General features: G+C 50.9%; 1 protein-coding gene across 1 annotated transcript; it reads left to right on the forward strand.

Annotated features, from left to right (window-relative positions):
- Window positions 1-129: 129 nt before the first annotated feature.
- Window positions 130-19,056, forward strand: PHLDB3 (pleckstrin homology like domain family B member 3). Its single transcript, XM_065899273.1, has 15 exons — window positions 130-396; window positions 1,077-1,259; window positions 1,483-1,620; window positions 4,547-4,675; window positions 4,924-5,086; window positions 6,070-6,209; window positions 6,371-6,454; window positions 6,768-6,878; window positions 12,632-12,731; window positions 12,883-12,973; window positions 13,057-13,144; window positions 13,399-13,455; window positions 16,713-16,932; window positions 17,541-17,626; window positions 18,922-19,056. The coding sequence occupies exons 1-15, from the start codon at window positions 163-165 to the stop codon at window positions 19,054-19,056; spliced, it is 1,959 nt and encodes a 652-aa protein (XP_065755345.1). The 5' UTR covers window positions 130-162.
- The last annotated feature ends 583 nt before the right edge of the window (window positions 19,057-19,639 follow it).

Consider the following 19,639-nt stretch of genomic DNA (forward strand, 5'->3'; position numbering starts at 1 on the left):
GAATGCTCAGTCGCCTCCTTTGAACTCTTAGGCCCCGCCTCTGGAGCGCTCTCCAGAGCTTTCGGCTAGGGCCTTGAGCCCTCCTGGGCCCCGCCCCCACGCTACCGGGCCACGCCTCCCGAACTCCAGGCTCCGCCCACCCGACAGGAGTCCGCAGAGGCCATGGGGACACGGAGCAGCCCGGACGAGGGGACCCCGCCTTCCGCGGTCCCCGAGTGCGACGCGGAGGTCCGATCTCAAGGGGCCGCCCAGCCCCGGGAGCTCCCCGAGGACTCCCGCGAGCAGGAGGTGCCCGAGGCCCCAGCAGAGCTTCCGAGCGGCCAAGGGGCTGAGCAGCAGACGGAAGAAGAGGAAGAAGTGGGAGAAGGCAGCAGCACGGAGAGCAGCCGCGATGCGGTGAGGGACCCGGAGGGCGAGGGCCACGGGGGGACCCAGAGAGACAGACCCAAACGGGTGACAGAGACACAGAGAGACAGGTATAGAAAGACCAGATAGACAGAGACCCAGAGACAGGGAGACTGAGAGACAGACCCAAAAGAGTTAGAGACACTGAAAGACCAGAGACAGAGACTCAGAGAGATGGGGATAGAGACACAGACAGAAACTCAGAAACAAAGATGCTCAGAGAAACAGAAAGAGAGACAGAGAAACCTTGAGAGACGGAGATACTCCAAGGGAGAAAGAGAAATAGCGATTCAAGAGACGGAAGACAGATACTGGGTCAGGAAGATGAAGCCCAGATAAAAGGGGGAAAGACTCAAGGAGACCCGGGGGGAGAGAAAGAGATGCAGGACCTTCGGAGACGTGACGCCAAGAGTATGGGAACTGGATAAAGAAAAAGAAACACCATCCTAGTGTCGGCTCTGTGCCCTGGGCACTGCGAGCCCCTGGGCCACCTCCCGGGGCCAAGCGATCCCTGGACCTGCACCTTCCCCTCCTTGAATTAAAAGAACTTGGTGGTAGAGTTAAACGCCGACTCAGACCGCCTGAGGGGATGTTTGGGATGGAGAACAGACCTATTTAGTGACTGCAGGGGGCGAGTCCTCCCCAATTGACCACGCCCTCTTCAACCGCAGGTGGAGACTTCGCCTTCCGTTCAGATCCCGGCCACGCCACCCGCAGCCTCTCAGGCTGGGGAAGGGGTGCGAGAGGCGGCGCGGCGGCTTAGAGCCCAGCAGTTGGAGGCACTGACTCGCGTGGCTTTGTTGGAGCAGCGAGTGAGGGAGCTACAGCGTCAGAGGAAGGAACTGAGGATCCAGGTGAGGCTGCAGACCTCTTGGGAATTCTGCCCCCAACTATTGGGGAACCCCACAGGGCCAGACTCCCAGTCCTTTCCAACTGCGGGAGCCCAGCTCCATCCTCTCTCCGAATCCAGGCGTTCAGATTCACAGGTCCCTCGTTCAAACCCAGGCATCCGAGCCCCCAGCCCCCTCCTACTCAGACCCAGGCCTCTGGGTTCCAGGCCTTGTATTCTCTCTGCAGATGGAGGTGGAGGTGACCCTGCTTCGGGGTGAACTGGCTGGGGAGCGAGTGGCCGTATGGCGCAAGGAGGAGCACCTCTGGGAGCTGCTGGGGCAGCAGGTGGACTCAGAAAAGGGCGTCCAAGAGCAGCGGGAACAGGTCTGTTTGCCCTGCTGGGTCTTCCTCCTCAGTTTTCTTCCTTGTTGGACAGACATTCCTTGTGGTGCTTCTGGGCCCTGGGCCCTGAGGTTATCCCCATTCCCCAAACGGGGATCCTTGGACTGGGGGCAGGGCACAGGGAGTGGGCCTATGCCTCTTCCTGTTTCCCTCCTCCCTCCTTGTTCATGACTTTAGGGCCTGACTCACTGGTTCATCTTCCTTTGCCCCATCTCTCTCTGCTCTTTAAATGTCATATTGTGAAAAACATCAAACCAACAAAGATAGAGGAGTCAGACGGGCTGCCAGGTGGCGTGCTCCCCAGCTTCAGCAGGGATTAATCCTCCATTCCTGTTTCCTATCCCCCAATTGGCTTCCCTGTCCCTAGTTTTGAAAGCCAATCCCAGACATCATATTGCCTGTACATGCTTTAGTTCTTATCTTATAGATAAGAACTCCTTTTAAAAAACATTATCCCCATATCATTGTCACACCTGAAGAATTAATAAGTTCTTAATACCGTCTCATTTCCAGTCAGTTTTCATGGGTCCGAGGTTGTCTCAAAAACAGCTAACAGTTGGCTGTTTGAATCTGGTCCCCCAAAGGCCAGTATATTGTAGTTGGTGAAATGCCTTGTGTGTATTGTTTCACGTCTAATGGTCCCTGCTTACTGTACTATTTGTTGGAGAAACCAAGTCTTCTGTTCCATGGTCAGTGTGTGACCGGTTGCATGCCTGGGGTGTCCTTTATCTCATTTCTCTTCCTGGCAGCGGGTGGTTGGTTAGATGTAGAGGCTGGGTCAAATTCAGAGGTGCTGTAGTGCTTCCTGTGTGCTGGGTCAGGGGGACATTGTCTCTGGTCCTCCAGACCTCAGTGAGGTCAGTCTGATCCCTTCGTAATAGTTATTTACCTAAAGGCTTTAACATCCATTGGTGGTCATTGCTTGGACCAGCTGGCACTATAGGTTGGAAAATGGTAACTTTGTAATTCTATCAAACTCTCTCTTTGCCCTTATATATTGGAATTTCCTGGGGCTGGGTCCTCAGTCTTCATTTACTTCAAAGAGCCTATATTTCTCCCAGCCCTGATTTCTCTCTCAAAATGTAGACCTACGTGTCCCACTTCCTAGGATACTGGTTCCTAGATGCTCCTTCCTCCCCCAGGACCTGGGATTCCAGACCCCAACCCCTCCTCCCTCTAACCCAGGAGTCCAGGCCCCCAGCCCCTCCTCCCTCAGACTCAGGAGTCTGGCCCCTTCTCATTCACCTTATCCAAAGCTGACCTCAGCAACTCCCTTTTCCACACTGTCCCAGTCTCACTGTCCCTTTGGCCACCAGGTCAGAGTCCTGAGCCTCGCTCTGCGTGCCTCCTTATCTCTCACCCACGCCTGTCAGTCACCATGTCCTGTTCTTTGTGCTCGCTGAACCTCTCTTTCTAATCTGTCTCCTTTACATCTGCACTGCTCAGACCTTACCTCACTCATTGCTTGGAGGACTCATGAAGGAGCTGGTCTCAGCCCCTCAAGCCTATCTCCCAGAGGGATGATTCCACACCTAGATCCTTTCAATCCTTCTATGACTCCCCATTGCCCCAGGATAAGGGCTCCTCAGCCTGGTGGGCCAAACCGAATGTCAACTGCACCTTGCCTGCCTTTCCACTGTCACGTCCCACCTGTGCTCCCCATCTCTTCCCTCTACCCCACCTTCTCCCTTCTTGACCAGAGTTTGTCCCTACACTTCCTGTACTTTTCAACTTCCATTCATTTGCTCCATGCTGTTCCCCTCTATCCAAAATGCCCTTCCAGCCCCCTCTGTCTCTACCAGTCTAAATACTCCCTGTTTTTTTTTTTTTCCGGCCACGCCACACAGCATGTGGGATTTTAGTTCCCTGACCGGGGGTCGAACCCATGCCCCCTGCAATGAAGCATGGGGCCCTAACCACTGAACCGCCAGGGAATTCCCAAATACTCCCTGTTTTTTTGAGACTCACCTTAAAATCCTCACATCCAGGAAGCCTAGGATTACCCCAGTAGAAATTGCTCCCCGCGTTCTGGGTTCCCACAGTCTCTGTGTTTCACTGCCCTGATTGTCCCAGACTGTAACTGGCTGTGTCCCCTGCTGGAGCACAGGGCCCAGGTCAGACCCCCTTCTGGGTCCCCAGTATCAATCACCCAGCCTGGATATATTTTGCATTCATTCCCTCATTCATTTTTTTTAACTTATTTAATTGAAATATAGTTGATTTACAATGTTGTGTTAATTTCTGCTGTACAGCGAAGTGATTCAGTTATACGTATATATATACATTCTTCATCATATTCTTTTCCATTATGGTTTATCACAGTATATTGAATATAGTTCTTTGCGCTATATAGTAGGACCTTGTTGTTTATCGATTCTGTGTATAATAGTTTGCATCTGCTAACTCCAACTCCCAATCTATCCCTCCCCCATCTCCAGCCCTGGCAACCACAAGTCTGTTCTCTATGTCTGTGAGTCTGTTTCTGTTTCGTAGATTAGTTCATTTGTGTCATATTTTAGATTCCACATATAAGTGACATCATATGGTATTTGTCTTTCTCTTTCTGACTTACTTCACTTTGTATGATAATCTCTAGGTCCATTCGTGTTGCTGCAAATGGTGTTATTTCATTTTTTTAATGGCTGAGTAATATTCCATTGTGTATATATACACCACATCTTCTTTATCCATTCATCTGTCCCCTCATTCATTTCTTAAACAGCTGTTTACTTGACACCTGCCCTGGGTGGGCCTGTGTAAGTGTGAACCAGTCAGACAGGGTCCCTGCCCTCATAGAGCCAACACCCCAGACAGGGAGGGATTTGAGATCTGGCTGCCCTGGCCCCCGCTGGCCTCTGTTTCCCTCCCCGTGCTCAGGCTGAGGCTAAGAGCCTGGTTGTTCATTCAGGAACAGAGGCATCTGAGCCAGGAGCGGGATCGTGTGGAGGGTCTTCGCCAGAGACTCCGGGAGGCCCAGGGGCAGCTCGACTTGCAGCCGGAAGACCAGCGTGAGCGGCTTCTGCAGGGAGTGCAGGAGGTGAGGGTCCACTGGACCCACTCAGGGACCCGGTGTCCAGGCCACTCAGGACCCAGACATCCAGGCCCTCAGTCCTCTGCTTCCCCACCTACCTAGTAGCTCGGGCTCCAGCTCCCTAACCCCCAGGACTCTGGAATCTGGATCCTCAGCCCCCTCCTCCCTCATTGCCCAGGATTCCCGGCTCCAGCCCACTACCCTCCTGGTTCCTAGGGGTCCAGGCCTCCAGCCTTTTTGTGTTTCCCCCACAGATGAAGGAACAGCTGGATGTGGCCCAGCATGCCTATGAGGACCTGGAATTCCAGCAGCTGGAGCGGGAGAGCCAGTGGGAGGAGGATCGAGACAGTCCCAGGGCCCGGGCACTAGACCCCAAGGTCCTGGAACTCCAGGCCAGCGTGGCACAGCACAGGGTGAGTCGGGCCGGGCTAGCCCTGCCTCCCTCGCCGTTGCCCTCTGTCTCCTCCACTCCCTTCTCTGTCTCCTCCGCTCCCTTCTCTGTCCTCGTGTCTTCCCTGCGTCACGTACTTCAAAATAGTAATGCCAGTTGCATCTACCATGTGCTGGGCACGGTCCGAAATGTTTCATGAATATTGAGTCATTGAATCCTTACAACAATCCTGGGAGACACATCTTAATATTTTTTCCCACTTTATAAGTGAAGAAACTCAAGGTCAAGGTGCTCAAGTAATCTCTTCCAAGGTCACTTAGTTCATAAAGGACAGAGCTGGGATCTGAACCCACTAGATCTTCGCCACTAGGCTCCCCGCCTCTCAAGCCCTCATCCCAAATGATGCTCTCACTAGTCCTTTCTGGGGGCTTCACATTCAAGGGTCTGACACGTCCCAACGGAAAAAGCAACATTTTGACTGTATTTAATACAAAGGTTCAAAAAAAAAAAAATACAAAGGTTCCCAGGGTTTTGGATTAGAAAGTTCTAATGTGGGTCTCCTTTTGCCGCCTCTATTTCTGCATCTTTTTCCTGTCACTGTCTCTTTTCCCATTTCTGTCTCACGGCTTCTGTCTGTTTCTGTTCTGTTTCTGTCTTGTCTCTGCATCTCTGTCTTTTGGGGTCTGTCTTGGTTCTTTTCTGTATCTCTTCTGGTTTGTCTCTGTCTTTCCCTTTCTTTCTCTCTCTGTTCTTGGCAACGGTGACTTTCTCTGGGTCTCCGTCTTCCTCGGTCTCTGGATTTTGGATCCTCCATCCCTCCAACTCAACTTCAAGTCTCTCTGGACCCTCCTAAAGGGGAGGAGGACACCACGGAGGTTAACTCTAAGTCCCCCACCCCCTCCCAGGCACCCAGATGCCAGGGTCTCTGTTATGGGGTGGAACAAGCCCCAAGCTCTCAAGGAGGACCTGATTCTGTGGGAACCAGCCTGGGGATCCTGGGGCAGCTGAGTAACCAGGGCTCTGGGGGGTGCCCTGCAGCGCCGGATCCAGGTCTTGGAGGAGCAGCTCAAGTCACTGGGGGAGCAGATGGCAGCTGAGAGCCGGGGGCTGAGCCAGAAGAAGGAGGAGGCCCTTCAGGCCCTGACCCAGGTAAGTTCACCCCAGGCACCTGTCCTACTTGCCTCACTTCCCCCTAGGGCGTCCCATTGCCTCCCTGCACCCCAGGTGTCTCCTGGCATCAGGGAGAGCTGCTGGGATGGCCCTTTCCGACCCTGAGGCGTGGCAGCCCTTGATGTCTTGCTGTCCCCTAGGAACGGAGCAGACTTCTCAAGCTTAATTGCCTTCAGGGAACCCCTGGCGAGGACTTCTCTGAGCCCAGCCAGGCCCTCACCAAGGTATGGGGATTTCATGCGCCTGTCAGCCCCCTCCTCCCTCAGACCCAGGAGTCCAGGCCCCCTGCCCCCTTCTCCCTTGGGATCCACGATTCTCAACCCCTAATCCCTTTTCCCCCTGGGACGCAGGAGGTCCAGCCTCCAGGTTCTTCAGGGAACCAGCCATCTCTGCCCATAGTCCTCCCTCACCGAGACCACATTTCAGCTCTCTTGGGACCTTGAGCCTTTGTTTGTCCATCCAAGAAATGGGCTGGCTCTGGAGGCATGGGCCAGAGCATCCTTCCAGTGGCCAGCCACCCCACCTGTTCTCCTACAGCTCCTGTTCACCCAAAAGACAGATCGCCAGTTGCTGGTTCTCCAGGACCCCACTGCTCACGCTGACGCCACCACCTCTTCCTGCCTCTTCTCCGTTCACAGCTCCCTCCAGGTGCCCCCCCCAATGCCTCATCACCCCGGGTCTCACTGGTAACTGTGGCTTTCTCTGCGGTGGGCCTGGGGGAGAGGGAAGGCTGATCAAGTGGTATTAATGTTTATCAGCCTCCAGCTTTATTATTCGTTTTCTTTCTTCTGCCTAACACCCCACCCCTCCCCTGGAGAAATGGGACTGTGCCTACCCAGGTGTAAATTTTAAAAGCCACCCAACAGGGCATATTGATAAGAAGGCCTCCTCCCCCCACCCCACTGGCCCCTGACTCCCTCCCCAAAAGCAGGGCAGCTACTTGTTTCTTGAATATCCTTTCTTCCAGATCTTAAAGCCGGGGATCCCAGCTTATTAATGGGTTAAAACATTTATTGAGTATGTTGCTACCAACTTTTTATTTATTTATTTCGGCTGCGCCGGGTCTTAGTTGCAGCCTGTGGGATCTTTGTTGCAGAATGTGGGATCTTTTTTAGTTGTGGCATGCGGACTGTTAGTTGCGGCATGTGGGATCTAGTTCCCCGACCAGGGATGGAACCTGGGCCCGCAGCTTTGGGAGTGTGGAGTGTCACCCACTGGACCACCAAGGAAGTCCAGCTACCAACTTTTAAAATGAAATAGAGTAGACAGTGGCAGAGTGCTACGTGTGAGGTAGGGGTGAATAGTCAACGAAAAGAGTTTTGTTTCAGTCGTGTGGATAGGGGGCCAGCGCTTAGAAATTGGGAGCTCTTGTTCTATCATGTAAATGTTTTTTTCAGAAACATGTCTATTAGCTACTAGTTGGCTTTTCTTTTCTAGCTTAAGACTCTGTCGTGGAGATTGTTTTCCACTGATACATTTAGAGCTGCCGCTTCCTTTTCAATGGCTCTGTAATAATGATATAAACAATAACCACCATAATGACAGTTAACATTTGTGGAGTCTTCATAGCGTGCCAGGCACTGTTCTAAATGCCTCACGTGGATTCACTCATTTAGTCTTTGCCACAACCCTACAAGTTGGGTTCTTCTTTCCATTTTGTAGATGAAGAAACTGAGGCAGAAAGGGGAAGTTTCTTAACCAGCTAGCATGCGGCAGAGCTGGGATTTGAACCCAGGCACTCTGTTTTCACAGCCTGTGCCCTGAACCACTCTGAGCTTCTGTGTGGCACACAGTTCTACGTGGAGGCACTGAGCCAGCCCTCCCTCTGAGGAGAGTGACTGGAGTTGTTTTGCAGTTTAAGCAATGCTGTTATGAAGATCCATGTATGTGTGTCTTTGTACCCACAGTAATAATAACAAATTAATATCAATTATTATCTAATTAATGTTGTCTGTTATAATATTTAATTGTTTCTATTGTCTAATATAATATGCGACATTATCTTACTAATTAATATTAACAATATTCGTATTAATTTTAAGAGCTTAACGTAGGCCAGGATCTGCTCAAAGCTATCTTACGCCTTCGAGCCACATGAAGTTGCTATTATTTGGAGGTGAGAAACAGTCAAATACTGACAGTTTGAAGTGCTTCAACCTAATATATATTATATTATTGTATACTAATATTATATAATTATTGTTTCATGGATATACAATTCAATAATATACATTACATGTTCATGAAATTTTATGTATATATAATTTTATTTTTTGCTCAGAAGAACCTGCAGAAGTAGGTCCTGTTATTATCTGGGTAAAGGGTTAGCAGAGCTTTTGTAACTTTCTAGCTGGAAGCTTGATAAAGGTGGATTGTCAGCTGTGTTGCCAGGCAACGTGACTTAGGGTAAATATGACCCTTATAAGTAAATTACATATCTATAAATACTTGGTGGGAAGCTGGGTCCATTCCTATAGAGGTGTTACCTGAGTCATTGGCTCCTGTGTACATGGAACTTCTAAGGCCAGGTGGACCCTATACCCACCGGCGTGGATCCCGTACCCACCTTGCACCTGGGTGTCACCTGGGGGCCAGACACTGACCCCTGGACGCTGGTGGCCGTGCTGGGCACTCTTTTATGTGTTTTGCATGAGGTCACTCGTTGAATCCTCGCATCAGCCATGGCAGGGCAGCGGGACGTTACTCACTTTACAGAGGGGGAATCTCCCTGAGAAGAGCCGTGACTTACCAAAGCCACACACCCTAAGCAGAGCTTAGGTTTGAAGCCAGGCTGCCTGTTTCCACAGCCTGTGCCTTTCGGGAGATGAGGATTTCTCAGGGATCCTTCAGAGCCTAAGTGGGTGACTGGTTAGCACCAGCTCAGAGGGAGCGACCGGGGACCTCGGGATACACGAGGAGTCCAGGGTGTGTTTATTTACTCAGCCAGATAAACCGTAAACAAGTGGATAAATGAATGCAGGGATTAACAAATGACTCCTCCTTGCCCTTTCCTCTCTCTCCCTCCAAGTCCTATTAAATCCTTCTCAAATTCTATACCTTCTTGCCAGGATCATGTGATGACTAAGAGTACCTTGGGTTCCAGTACCTGTTCTGCCACTTCCTAGCTGGCTGACCTTAGATACAGCTCTGTGCCTCAATTACTTAGCTGCAAAATGGGAATGATGACAGCATTCATTGGTTAATGCATTAAAACTCTTAGTGTGGTTGATGCCTGGCACATAGCAGGTGCTCAGTAACGTGGGCACCAGTTACTCTGATTAGAGTTATATCGACTGGTATTATTATAATTATCATCATTCTTATTCCACCCACTCCCACCCTCATCTCTGGTTTTAGTGACCCTATACCAGCCTCCTCACTGGTTTTCTCTATTTTAGTTTTTGTCTCCCAATAATTTATTCCCCAAACAACAGCCAGAGTGATCTTCAGCCCTCCTACTTCAGCTCTTCCCACCAAAAGCCTTCCATGATTCCCCCAGTCTCCTCACCATGGCCCACAAGTCCCTGTGTGGTCTGACCCCTGCCCACCTCTCACCATCCCCCTCCCCGTACTGACCGCTCAGCTGTAGGAGCACTGACCCACCAGCACTCCATACTTGTTCCTGCCTCAGGGCCTTTGCACTTGCTGATCCTGCCACCTGGAACACCCTTCCCCTCAGTCTCCCCTGGCCAACTTTTTTTTTTTTGGCCGCCACAGGGCTTGTGAGATCTTAGTTCCCTGACTAGGGATCGAACCCAGGCCCTTGGCAATGAAAGCCCGGAGTCCTAACCGCTGGACTCTCAGGGAGTTTCCCCTGGCCAGCTCTTATCTTTTGGGCCTTAGGTCCAGTGTTCAGAAGGCTGTTCCTGGTCTTCCAGTTGGAAGGTGATCCTTTTTTATATCACCCTTTTATAACACACTCTTCGCTCATAGCAATTTCTGATGATACACTTATTTGTACGATGGCTCATTCAGTTCCTACAATGTCAGCGCCATGGAGACAAGGCTTGGGTCTCTCTGACCCACCTTTTCCCTCAGTGCCAACAATCTAAGGTCTCTCAGCTGGGGAGTGCTGGGAATATCAGTTGAAGGAAGGAAAGAGTGAAGAACCACAGGAACTTGGGACTCGGTTTCCTCTTTGTGAAGCAGAGCGAAACTTTCCCGACTCCCAGGGCTTTTATAAGCTTAAATGGGTCTGCCGAGGGCCAAGTACACTGTTAGGCACTTGATAAATGTTGGTCACTGTTCTAAAAAACGTTTTAAAATAATACGAATCTAGAAAATCACATCCAGGGGGTCCCTGGCGGTCCAGTGGTTAGGACTCCGAGCTTCTACTGGAGGGGAACTGAGATCCCACCACATGCCGGGTGGGATCCCACCACAGCCAAAAAAAAAAAAAAAGAGGGACTTGCCTTCATTAATTATTTGGTTACCCAGGGATACGGTTTTTGTAAGAAATGCAGGGAAAATGCTTGATGGTTTCACTTCATTCTCCTGTCTTCAGAATAGAGTTGGTTCTCCTGCATCCTCCAAGGTGACCAATGCAATTTTTATTTTAGTATTATTATTAACTTGTGGATTACATATATTTGAGCAGTGAGTATCCCTACTGGTGTTCAAATTATGCAACTTATTTATTTTTATTATCCAGGCAGAGTTTTTGCTGTTTTTTTCTTTAAGAAATGATTTCAGTTTTCTGTCTTTATTACTCTCAAATAATTTTGTTTTCATTTTTAGGTAGTTTCTTTTATTTTGAAATGATTTAAGACTTACAGAAATTGCAGGAAGAGAGAAAGAATTCCTGCATACCTGTCACCCAGATTCTGTGATTAACATTTTACCACATTTGATATCTGCTTTCTTATTCTCTCTCTGTACACACCCACCCACATACACACACACAGTTTATTATTCTTTTCTGAAGCATGATTCCCCTTTACCCCTAAATACTTCTACTTGTATTACCTAAGGTCAAGGCCATTCTCGTACATAACAACAGTACAGCAATCACATTCAGAAGCTACCATTGAGACAATATTATTCAAGTCCACAGATGTGATTCATATTTTTGCCAATTGTCCCACAAATGTTTTTTTTTTTTAAGCAAAAAACAAAGAAAGAAAAAATATATTTTCTGATCTAGGAACACAGGTTGCATTTGGTTATCGTGTTTATTATTTTTTTTTAAACTAATATTCCTTTTGTTCCAAGTTCAAAGGTCATGGGAGGATATTCAGAGAAAAGACCTTTCCCACCATTGTTTTCATCCACACAGTTCACCTCCCAGGGGTGGCCAGGGTTACTAGTGTCTCCCGTCTTCCCAGAGATCCTCTGTATTTAAACAGTCATGTATATACCTTCCCCCTCTTTTTGTTTTTGTTCTCGTTTTTGCGGTACGCGGGCCTCTCACTGTTGTGGCCTCTCCCGTTGCGGAGCACAGGCTCCGGACGCGCAGGCTCAGCGGCCATGTCTTACGGGCCCAGCCGCTCCGCGGCATGTGGGATCCTCCCGGACCAGGGCACGAACCCGCGTCCCCTGCATCGGCAGGCGGACTCTCAACCACTGCGCCACCAGGGAAGCCCTCTTATTCTGTCTCATATAAACAGCATCCTCCTCCTTTTTATATGCTTTGGAGTTTTCCTCCATGCAGATGATCCCTAGTTTATCCCTGCCTCCTTTTGATGGGCACTTAGGTGGTCTCCGGGCATCTTTGGGGATTAACCTTGAAATCAGGTCATTTTGCACATGTCTGAGTGTCTCCACGGATATAGTCCTAGAAGTGGAATTGGGGCTCAAAGGTACCTATGCATTTGTCATTTTGATTTTCTTTTCTGTTTTTGTTTGTTTTTCTTTTCCTTTCCTTTTTTTTTTTTTCATTGACTTTAAAAAAGGAGCCAAACTGGCCTCCATAACGGTTGTTGCAATAAAACGGCCCCCAGCATTGTGGGAGCACACCTGGGTTTCGCACACTCCCATCAACACCGCGGGCTTTTGGGGTTTTCTTCAACAGTTTTATCAAGGTATATAGTTCACAATTCACCCGTTTAAAGCGTACAATTCAGGGGGTTTTAGCCACCACGTTGTGCAGCCATCACCACGATCAATTTTAGAACATAGTCATTATCCCTAAAGAAACCTCATACCCTTTAGCCATCACCCCTCGATTCCCCTCTCCTCCCAGGCCCCGGAAACCGCTAACCCACTTCCTGTCTCCCTGGGTCTGCCCATTCTGGACGTTACACTGTGTGGTCCTTTGTAACTGGCTGCTTCCACTCAGCATCACGTTTACAGTGGCTTTTTGATCTGTGCCAGTGAGATGGTGGTTTTACTTGGCGGTTCTCCGACTTCATGGTGGAGCCTGAGCATCTTTTCCTGTGTGCGTGGGCGTTGTGTGTTTTCAGGGCTCCATTGGCCTCCAGAGGACTGGAAGCCTGCCCCGGAAGAGGGGAGAGAGAGTGAGCCAGAGGGGATCCCCCCGGCCTCTGTCCTTCTATTGTACTGGTGAGTACGTACCCTTCCCCTGCGTAGGCTCTTCCCCCATTAACCACCCCCCTGCAGCACGGGACGGAGGAACCTGGTTGCCTCTGTTGGGGGAGAGGTGGAGGGGATCAGACACGGAAGCATCCCAGCCCCCCAGCCCTTCTCCCCGCAGGAGCCCTGGAGGCCTCGGCCCTCCCGCCCTCAGCCAGAGACTCCGGGAGACACCCCCTCTATCAGCTGCTGAGCTGTGGCCCCAGAAATAGGTGAGACATCAGGGAGAAGGTGGGGAGATGGGGGGAAGAAGTCGGGCTGCTGTAACCTGCGCGTCTCTGTTCTCTGCTCCCAGTTGTGGGGCCCTCCACCTGGACATTGCCCGTATGGAACACCTCCTGCAGCGGGCTGTGGCAGAGAGGGAGCGGCTGCTCCAGGCCAGGGTGAGACGGCAGCCCCTGCCTCCTCCCTCAGCCCCAGGATCCAGACCCCCGGCCCCTCCCCGCTCAGACCCAGGAGTCCAGGCCCCTGACCCCTCGTCCCTCAGACCCAGGATCCAGGCCCCCAGCCCCTCCTCCCTCAGACCCAGGAGTCCAGGCCCCTGACCCCTCCTCCCTCAGGACCCAGGAACCCAGTACGTTTTTCCCACTTATTATTGGTTAGCATTCTCGTTGATGTTTTCTTTCTGCACTCACAGGAAGGGACAAGAAGGAGCACGGAAGGTGCCTCAGACCCCCCTGTACCTGCTATCATGGTCAGTCCCGCCCCTAACCCTCCCCCACCACTACTGCCCTGGTCTGTCTTGCCACCCTGGCCTCTGCCCTGTCTTATCTCACCCTGTCAGTCTCCTCCAACGGGACAGGAAAGTATCCTGGGCTTGGCAAGTGGAAGGGGAACTCGAAAGGCCTAGTTCCTGTTGCCATCAGGGTCGTCTGTATTCGTGGCGTGTCCTCGGGTGACATGCTCCGTTCTCTGTGCCTGGGTTCCCTCTTCTGTAAGTGGGCGCCGGTGTCAGAGTCAGCAGCTTTTGCAGAATGAGGGTAACCACGAGCTGGGGCTTTTAAATATTATTTGAATTTTTGTTTTATTTATTTGATTCTTTTAAAAAACTTCTGATTATAGAAATATTCAAGCGTATTCACAGATAATAAACCTCCATGTACCCACCCACCACGCAGCCCTAGTGATCATCAATATTGAATCTTGTTTTACTTACCAACTTTGTTGTACTGAATCCTCACCTAATTCCCACTCTGCAGTGGAGTATTTTCAAGCAAATCCCAGGCATTTCATCCATATCTCATTATGTATCTCCAATAGATAAGGTTTTTTTTAATATAACAAAAATTCCACTGTCATAGTTTATGAGATTATTAATAATTCTGCAACTTTCTGATACATGATCCGTATTCACATTCCCTAATTGTCTCCAAAATATCTTTTTATAGTTGGTTATTTGAATCTGGACCCAAACAAAGCACGCACACTGCATTTAGTTAAAATGTCTTTTAAAACCCTGAGGTAGAGTCCTCCCTCCCTGCTTTAAAAAATGCCATTAATTCGTGGGAAAAGTCACTTATCCTGTAGAATTTCTCACACTCTGGATTTAGCAGACAGCTCCTTATTAAAATTTTATTTCTACCTACACTAAGAACATGAATACTTTTCGTTATAACAGACACTTCAGAATTGGGGAAAGTGAAGTTCCCCTCAGCTTACCTCCGGAAGTGCAGGTGTTTTCTATCACAGAGAAGCGTTCAAATCTTTTTTTTTAATACTTTCCTACATACACCGATCAAACCATATTTGGTGAATTTATTTTCCTTGTAATCGAGCACATCATTCCCAACTGCTTTTGGTTCTCTCAACCATTTGGCATTTTCTTATTCATCTCAACCCAGTATTTACAGAGGGCCTACTGCGTGCTAGGCCCTGGGTTATATAGCAGTGACCAAAGTGACAATCCCTGCCCTTGGAGAAGCTGGTGTTTAGCAGGGGAGAGAGACAAAAAGCAGCGTCAGTAAGTAAAATAAGTAGCACGTCAGGTGCTGATAAGAGTCCAGGAATAAAATAAATTGGGAAGGGCAGTGGGGCCCTCTGGTTTCAGGCATAAGCTCTACCTCATTAAAAATGAAGCACTCCTGCTGTGTAGCATCATCATTTATTAAACGGCTCTTGTGCCCGTGAGCAAGTGTGTCTCCAGGATTCGCACCTGGAAGTGGAATCACCAGGTCAGGGAGCCTGACAGCAGCGAGCTCATCCGTGAAACAGCCCCATGTGGAGGGTGCTGTGATAACCGCCGAGTTTCAGTGTAGTTTCAGTGTAGGGAAACTGAGGCTCCGAGAGGGGCAGGCGTTCCATGGAGGTGACACGGGTGGGCAGTGGGGGAGCTGACAGCCCCAAGCCCATCCCTGCTGTCCTGGATTGGGGCCCGGCTCCACCACATCCTACGTGGGTGACCTTGGTGAGTCACTTCCTCTCTAGAAGCCTCAGTTTCCTCGTCTGTCAAATGGGGGCAATAATGGGTTGTTTTGCAGAGGCAACAAGATGATCACTTGGCACAGTGCCGGCCACAGAGTGGGACCCTCCATACATGGTGATCAGTAGTAGTGTTACCGTGTGGATTTGGTGAGATGACCCAGTGGGTACCCTTTTTTTTTTAATTTTTTTTTTTTGCCGTACGCGGGCCTCTCACTGCTGTGGCCTCTCCCGTTGCGGAGCACAGGCTCCGGACGCACAGCCTCAGCGGCCACAGCTCACGGGCCCAGCCGCTCCGCGGCACGTGGGATCCTCTCGGACCGGGGCACGAACCCGCATCCCCCGCATCGGCAGGCGGACTCTCAACCACTGCGCCACCAGGGTAGCCCTGGTGGGTTCCCTTTTAAGCACCCCTTGCCCTCCTGTGCATTCCCCGGCTCCTCCCCATTTCCCCTCCTCCTCATTCTCCCCTGTCTCCATCCAATGAGTCTCACCTCTGTTTCTCGTCCATTCTTGCTTTGGCCTTGCCTCAGTGTTTTCAGCCCTTGATACTCAGAGTGTGGTCCACGGACCAGCAGCATCGGCGTCCCTTTTCCCTGGGAGCTTGTTAGACGTGCAGAACCTCACCCTCACCCCAGACCCCCACCCCGGAATGACTGAATCCCAGTCTGCATTTTAACAAAATCCCTAGGGGGTCCCCTTGCATGCTGAAGTCTGAGGCCTCAGTGTGACCACGGGGATCATACCATTCTTTGCAGGGATCATTTGGGAAGAATAGGTATGATCAGGCTGGGCCTTGTAACAGTAGACACTTTGATCACCTTCATTCTTCTCCCCTTTATGGCCTCCTGAGATGACACTCTGCCTGGGGAGTCCTGGCTCGTCAGCTCTGGCCGTGTGACTTGGGCCTAGTGACTTAACCTCTCGGAGTCTTGGTTTCCACATCTGTAAAATGGGGACAATGATGTACTTACCCCTTGAAGAGAGTTTGAGGGGACACAGAGATTATACCTATAAAGTGTTCTGTTAGCACAGGTAATAATAATAATGGAAACAGTGCTCTCATTTATTGATCACTATCTGGTCCCTGTTTTACAGAGACAGTAGATGAGGGTCCCACCAGGGTCCATCACTTCTCTAACACATCTCCGGTGTTTCAGGGTAAGCGCTAGGGTCAGGAAGCCCTGAGTTTGCCACCCAGCTCTGCCACTTAGAAGCTCTGTGTGGCCTCGGGTGGATTATTTTCTCTCTCTGTCCTTCAGTGTACTCATCTGAAAAAGGGGCCTCATCGTAGCCCTGACCCGAGGGTGGCCGCGGGGAGTCAAGGAATGGGTGCTGGTAAAGCCCTGGGCAGAGTGTCAGTCAATCACTTTAGCTGTTGGAGATATCATCTCGATCGTCATTGTTAATGAAAGGCTGTGCCGGGCCTCATACTTGAGCTACTCTGACCAGCACCCCTCGGGGGGCGTCCAGGCTGCAGGACCTGCCCCCCCCACCCCATGAAGTCACTGCCCCCTTCTCTTGCTTTCCCAGGCCCCGCCCACAGCCCCGTCCCGCCCTCCTGACCCTCGGGTCTTGGATCTCCGGCAACACCTGGAACGCTGGGGCCACAACCCGGAAAGCTGCCCGCACATATGGGTGTCTGGGGGCTACTGCCGCGGACCCCTGGTGAAGATGGGAGGCCGCATCAAGACCTGGAGGAAGCGGTGGTTCTGCTTTGACCGCCAGGCCCGCCGCCTGGCCTACTACACAGGTGAGCCCACCCTGGCTGCCTTGGGACCCGGGCCCCCAGGACCCTGGAAGAAACCACAACAGACTTTCACCCCAGAAACCTAGAAGCCCCACCCTCAGCCCCCTTCTCTCTTAGGCCCACGAGTCTGGATCCCCAGCCCCTTTCCCCTTTAGTGATCCAGCCCTCCTCCGTAACGTGCGTAACAGTTTTGTACCACGCTGGCTCCCCAGACCCCATTTTCCTAAGGTACCCTAGAGGAGCACAGTCAGTGCCCAGCCCACAAATCTAGGGTTCCAGGCCCCTCCTCCTTCCTCTCTAGGAGAATCAATGATGCTGAATCTCTCCTTGAGTCACTGCCCTTCTCAGGGGCCAAGGCACTAGGGGACCTAGGATTCCAACTCCCCAGACCTCATTCTCTGGTCTTGTCCAGTCACCACACCAGTCTCCCTCCTAGTCTCCCGTCAACATGCACTCACCTCCCAACCACAGTACTTTAGGGACCTACATACTCTGCCACCATGTTCCTCACCCCAACCCCAGTCTCGGGACTTGGGCCCAGTGACTCCCCTGCTCCCCCCACCATACACACCTCTCACTGGTTCTGTTTCTCCCTCACCTCCCTCCATCAGACAAAGAACAGACCAAGCTCAAAGGCGTCATCTACTTCCAGGCCATTGAGGAAGTCTACTACGACCACTTACGCTGTGCCTTCAAGGTGAAGCCCCTGCTTGCTGCTGCTCTGCCCTCCTGGTTGGAGCCCCGGCTGTCAAGCCTGATCTTATCTCTGGGAAAGGCCACCCACAGCCCCTACTCCATCCAGTGGTACTCCATCCAGCACAGGAAACCAACAGATCATTTCACTGCAGGGACCAAAAATTAAGAGCTTAGTCTTTGGCTCTCAGCCCACTGATATTTTTCTTGGAACAAAAGTTTTAGAGCAGAAATTTGGCAAACGCAGATGCCAAGTTGAGAATAAATGTCTGAATTGGGCAGGGTGAGGACTGAGGCAGCCTGGGAGCATCTAAAGGAGACGATCATTCGTTAGCATCTGCCCATCATTGCCAAATGGAGATGGGCCCCATGGTGTCTTATCATATTTATTTTTCCCCAGAGAACGCAGGAATTGGAACTTTTATAAAAATAAAAATGCAAAAAAATTAAAATGAATAAAAAATAAAAGTGCAGTGCCAGAAACTGATACAATGTTTAGAAAGCTCTGGAGAGCAACTGTGGCTTTTTAGAGCTTAGGCTGGAATCTGAGCTGTGGGACATTGGGAAAGTGACTTCCATTTTCCAGCCTTAGTTTTCTCACCTGCAGAATCGGCACTCTTTAGCCCATTTCTTCAGAGTTGAGAAGGTTAGAAACAGATAATGGACGTAAAGGATTTACCTAATTCAGGGTTGGCAAGTAGGTACTCAATAAATAGGTTGTAGACACTAGGTTTTTCCCAGTTACAAACCAGGGGGACCTAGATTTCGGGGGGAGGGGAAATTTGAATGTATGTATTTATTTCTAATATAGGAGAAGGTAGGCTGGGGGATTGGGACATAGGTCCGTCCTCTTTTTTTTTTCTTTTCTTTTCTTTTTTCGGTACGCGGGCCTCTCACTGTTGTGGCCTCTCCCGTTGTGGAGCACAGGCTCCGGACGCGCAGGCCCAGCGGCCATGGCTCACGGGCCCAGCCGCTCCGCGGCATGTAGGATCTTCCTGGACCGGGGCACGAACTCGTGTCCCCTGCATCGGCAGGCGGACTCTCAACCACTGCGCCACCAGGGAAGCCCCCATCCTCTTTTTGAATTCCTCTTGCTCCCATAATTCTAAGCGCCTTCCTGTGTTAATTTATTTAATCCTCATAACCCAACGAAGTAGGTAGCATCATTTAGGAAGACAGATGGGGAAACGTTCAGGGAGTCTAAATAACTTGCCCAACCCCACAAAGCCTATAAATAGCAAGGCTGGGATTCCAACTAGGGTGGACTCATAACCATCTCCACTCCGCTTCTTATTCCAGAGCCCGAACCCTCGCCTAACGTTCTGTATCAAAACCTACGAACGCCTTTTCTACATGGCGGCGCCAAGCCCAGAAGCCATGCGCATCTGGATGGACGTCATCGTGACAGCGGCGGACGAGAACCACGCCCCCTGAGTGAACATACCCTCTCAGGAAGACGTCCCAGCGAGGCTCTGCCCCGCACGCGCTGCCTCGAAGCCACGCCCACTGCTGGAAATCCTGGGCCAGACCCTTTGGAACTCTCCCGGGAATTTTGTGGGCTCGGCGGTTCGGCAGGTCTGAGCTGCGCAGTTCTGGGCCGCAGGTGTCTTCCCGGACCGGAAGCCAGCCGCTGACGCTCTGCCCTGGGTGGGAGGAAGATTGCGGGGACGGGAAGGAACTATTTATTGGTGCTCCTGTGATACTGAATTAAACTTGGAGGAAAAACAGTGGTTACTGCTGAGGTTCCCAGCACAGGCGTACGGGGCCCCTCGATCCCTAGGCAGGACATCTGAGTTACGGGTACCTCGGAGGCCATGCATCCTTTAGCTGTTCTACCCTGTAGGAATGGAGACCTTCAACCCCAAGGTCATGGCTGGGAGGGGCGGGGGTGTGGGGAGGCATGCGTCCTTAGTCTTGTGGCAATTTTGTTTTTTCAGTTTGTGGGCCCGCCTGCTTCCACCCTTTTGGACGTGACTGAGCTATTGGCAATTTCTAGGAACTCCTAGGCTCCTGCCCT

This window comes from Phocoena phocoena, chromosome 20 (assembly GCF_963924675.1).
Source record: "Phocoena phocoena chromosome 20, mPhoPho1.1, whole genome shotgun sequence".
Lineage (NCBI taxonomy): Eukaryota > Metazoa > Chordata > Mammalia > Artiodactyla > Phocoenidae > Phocoena > Phocoena phocoena.

Excerpts from the sequence above, each read along its gene's own strand:
- PHLDB3 (XM_065899273.1), top strand. The coding sequence starts at position 163 with ATGGGGACACGGAGCAGCCCGGACGAGGGGACCCCGCCTTCCGCGGTC. Across the intron at positions 1,260-1,482 it reads GGAAGGAACTGAGGATCCAG|ATGGAGGTGGAGGTGACCCT; the intron begins GTGAGGCTGCAG and ends TTCTCTCTGCAG. Across the intron at positions 13,145-13,398 it reads AGCGGCTGCTCCAGGCCAGG|GAAGGGACAAGAAGGAGCAC; the intron begins GTGAGACGGCAG and ends CTGCACTCACAG.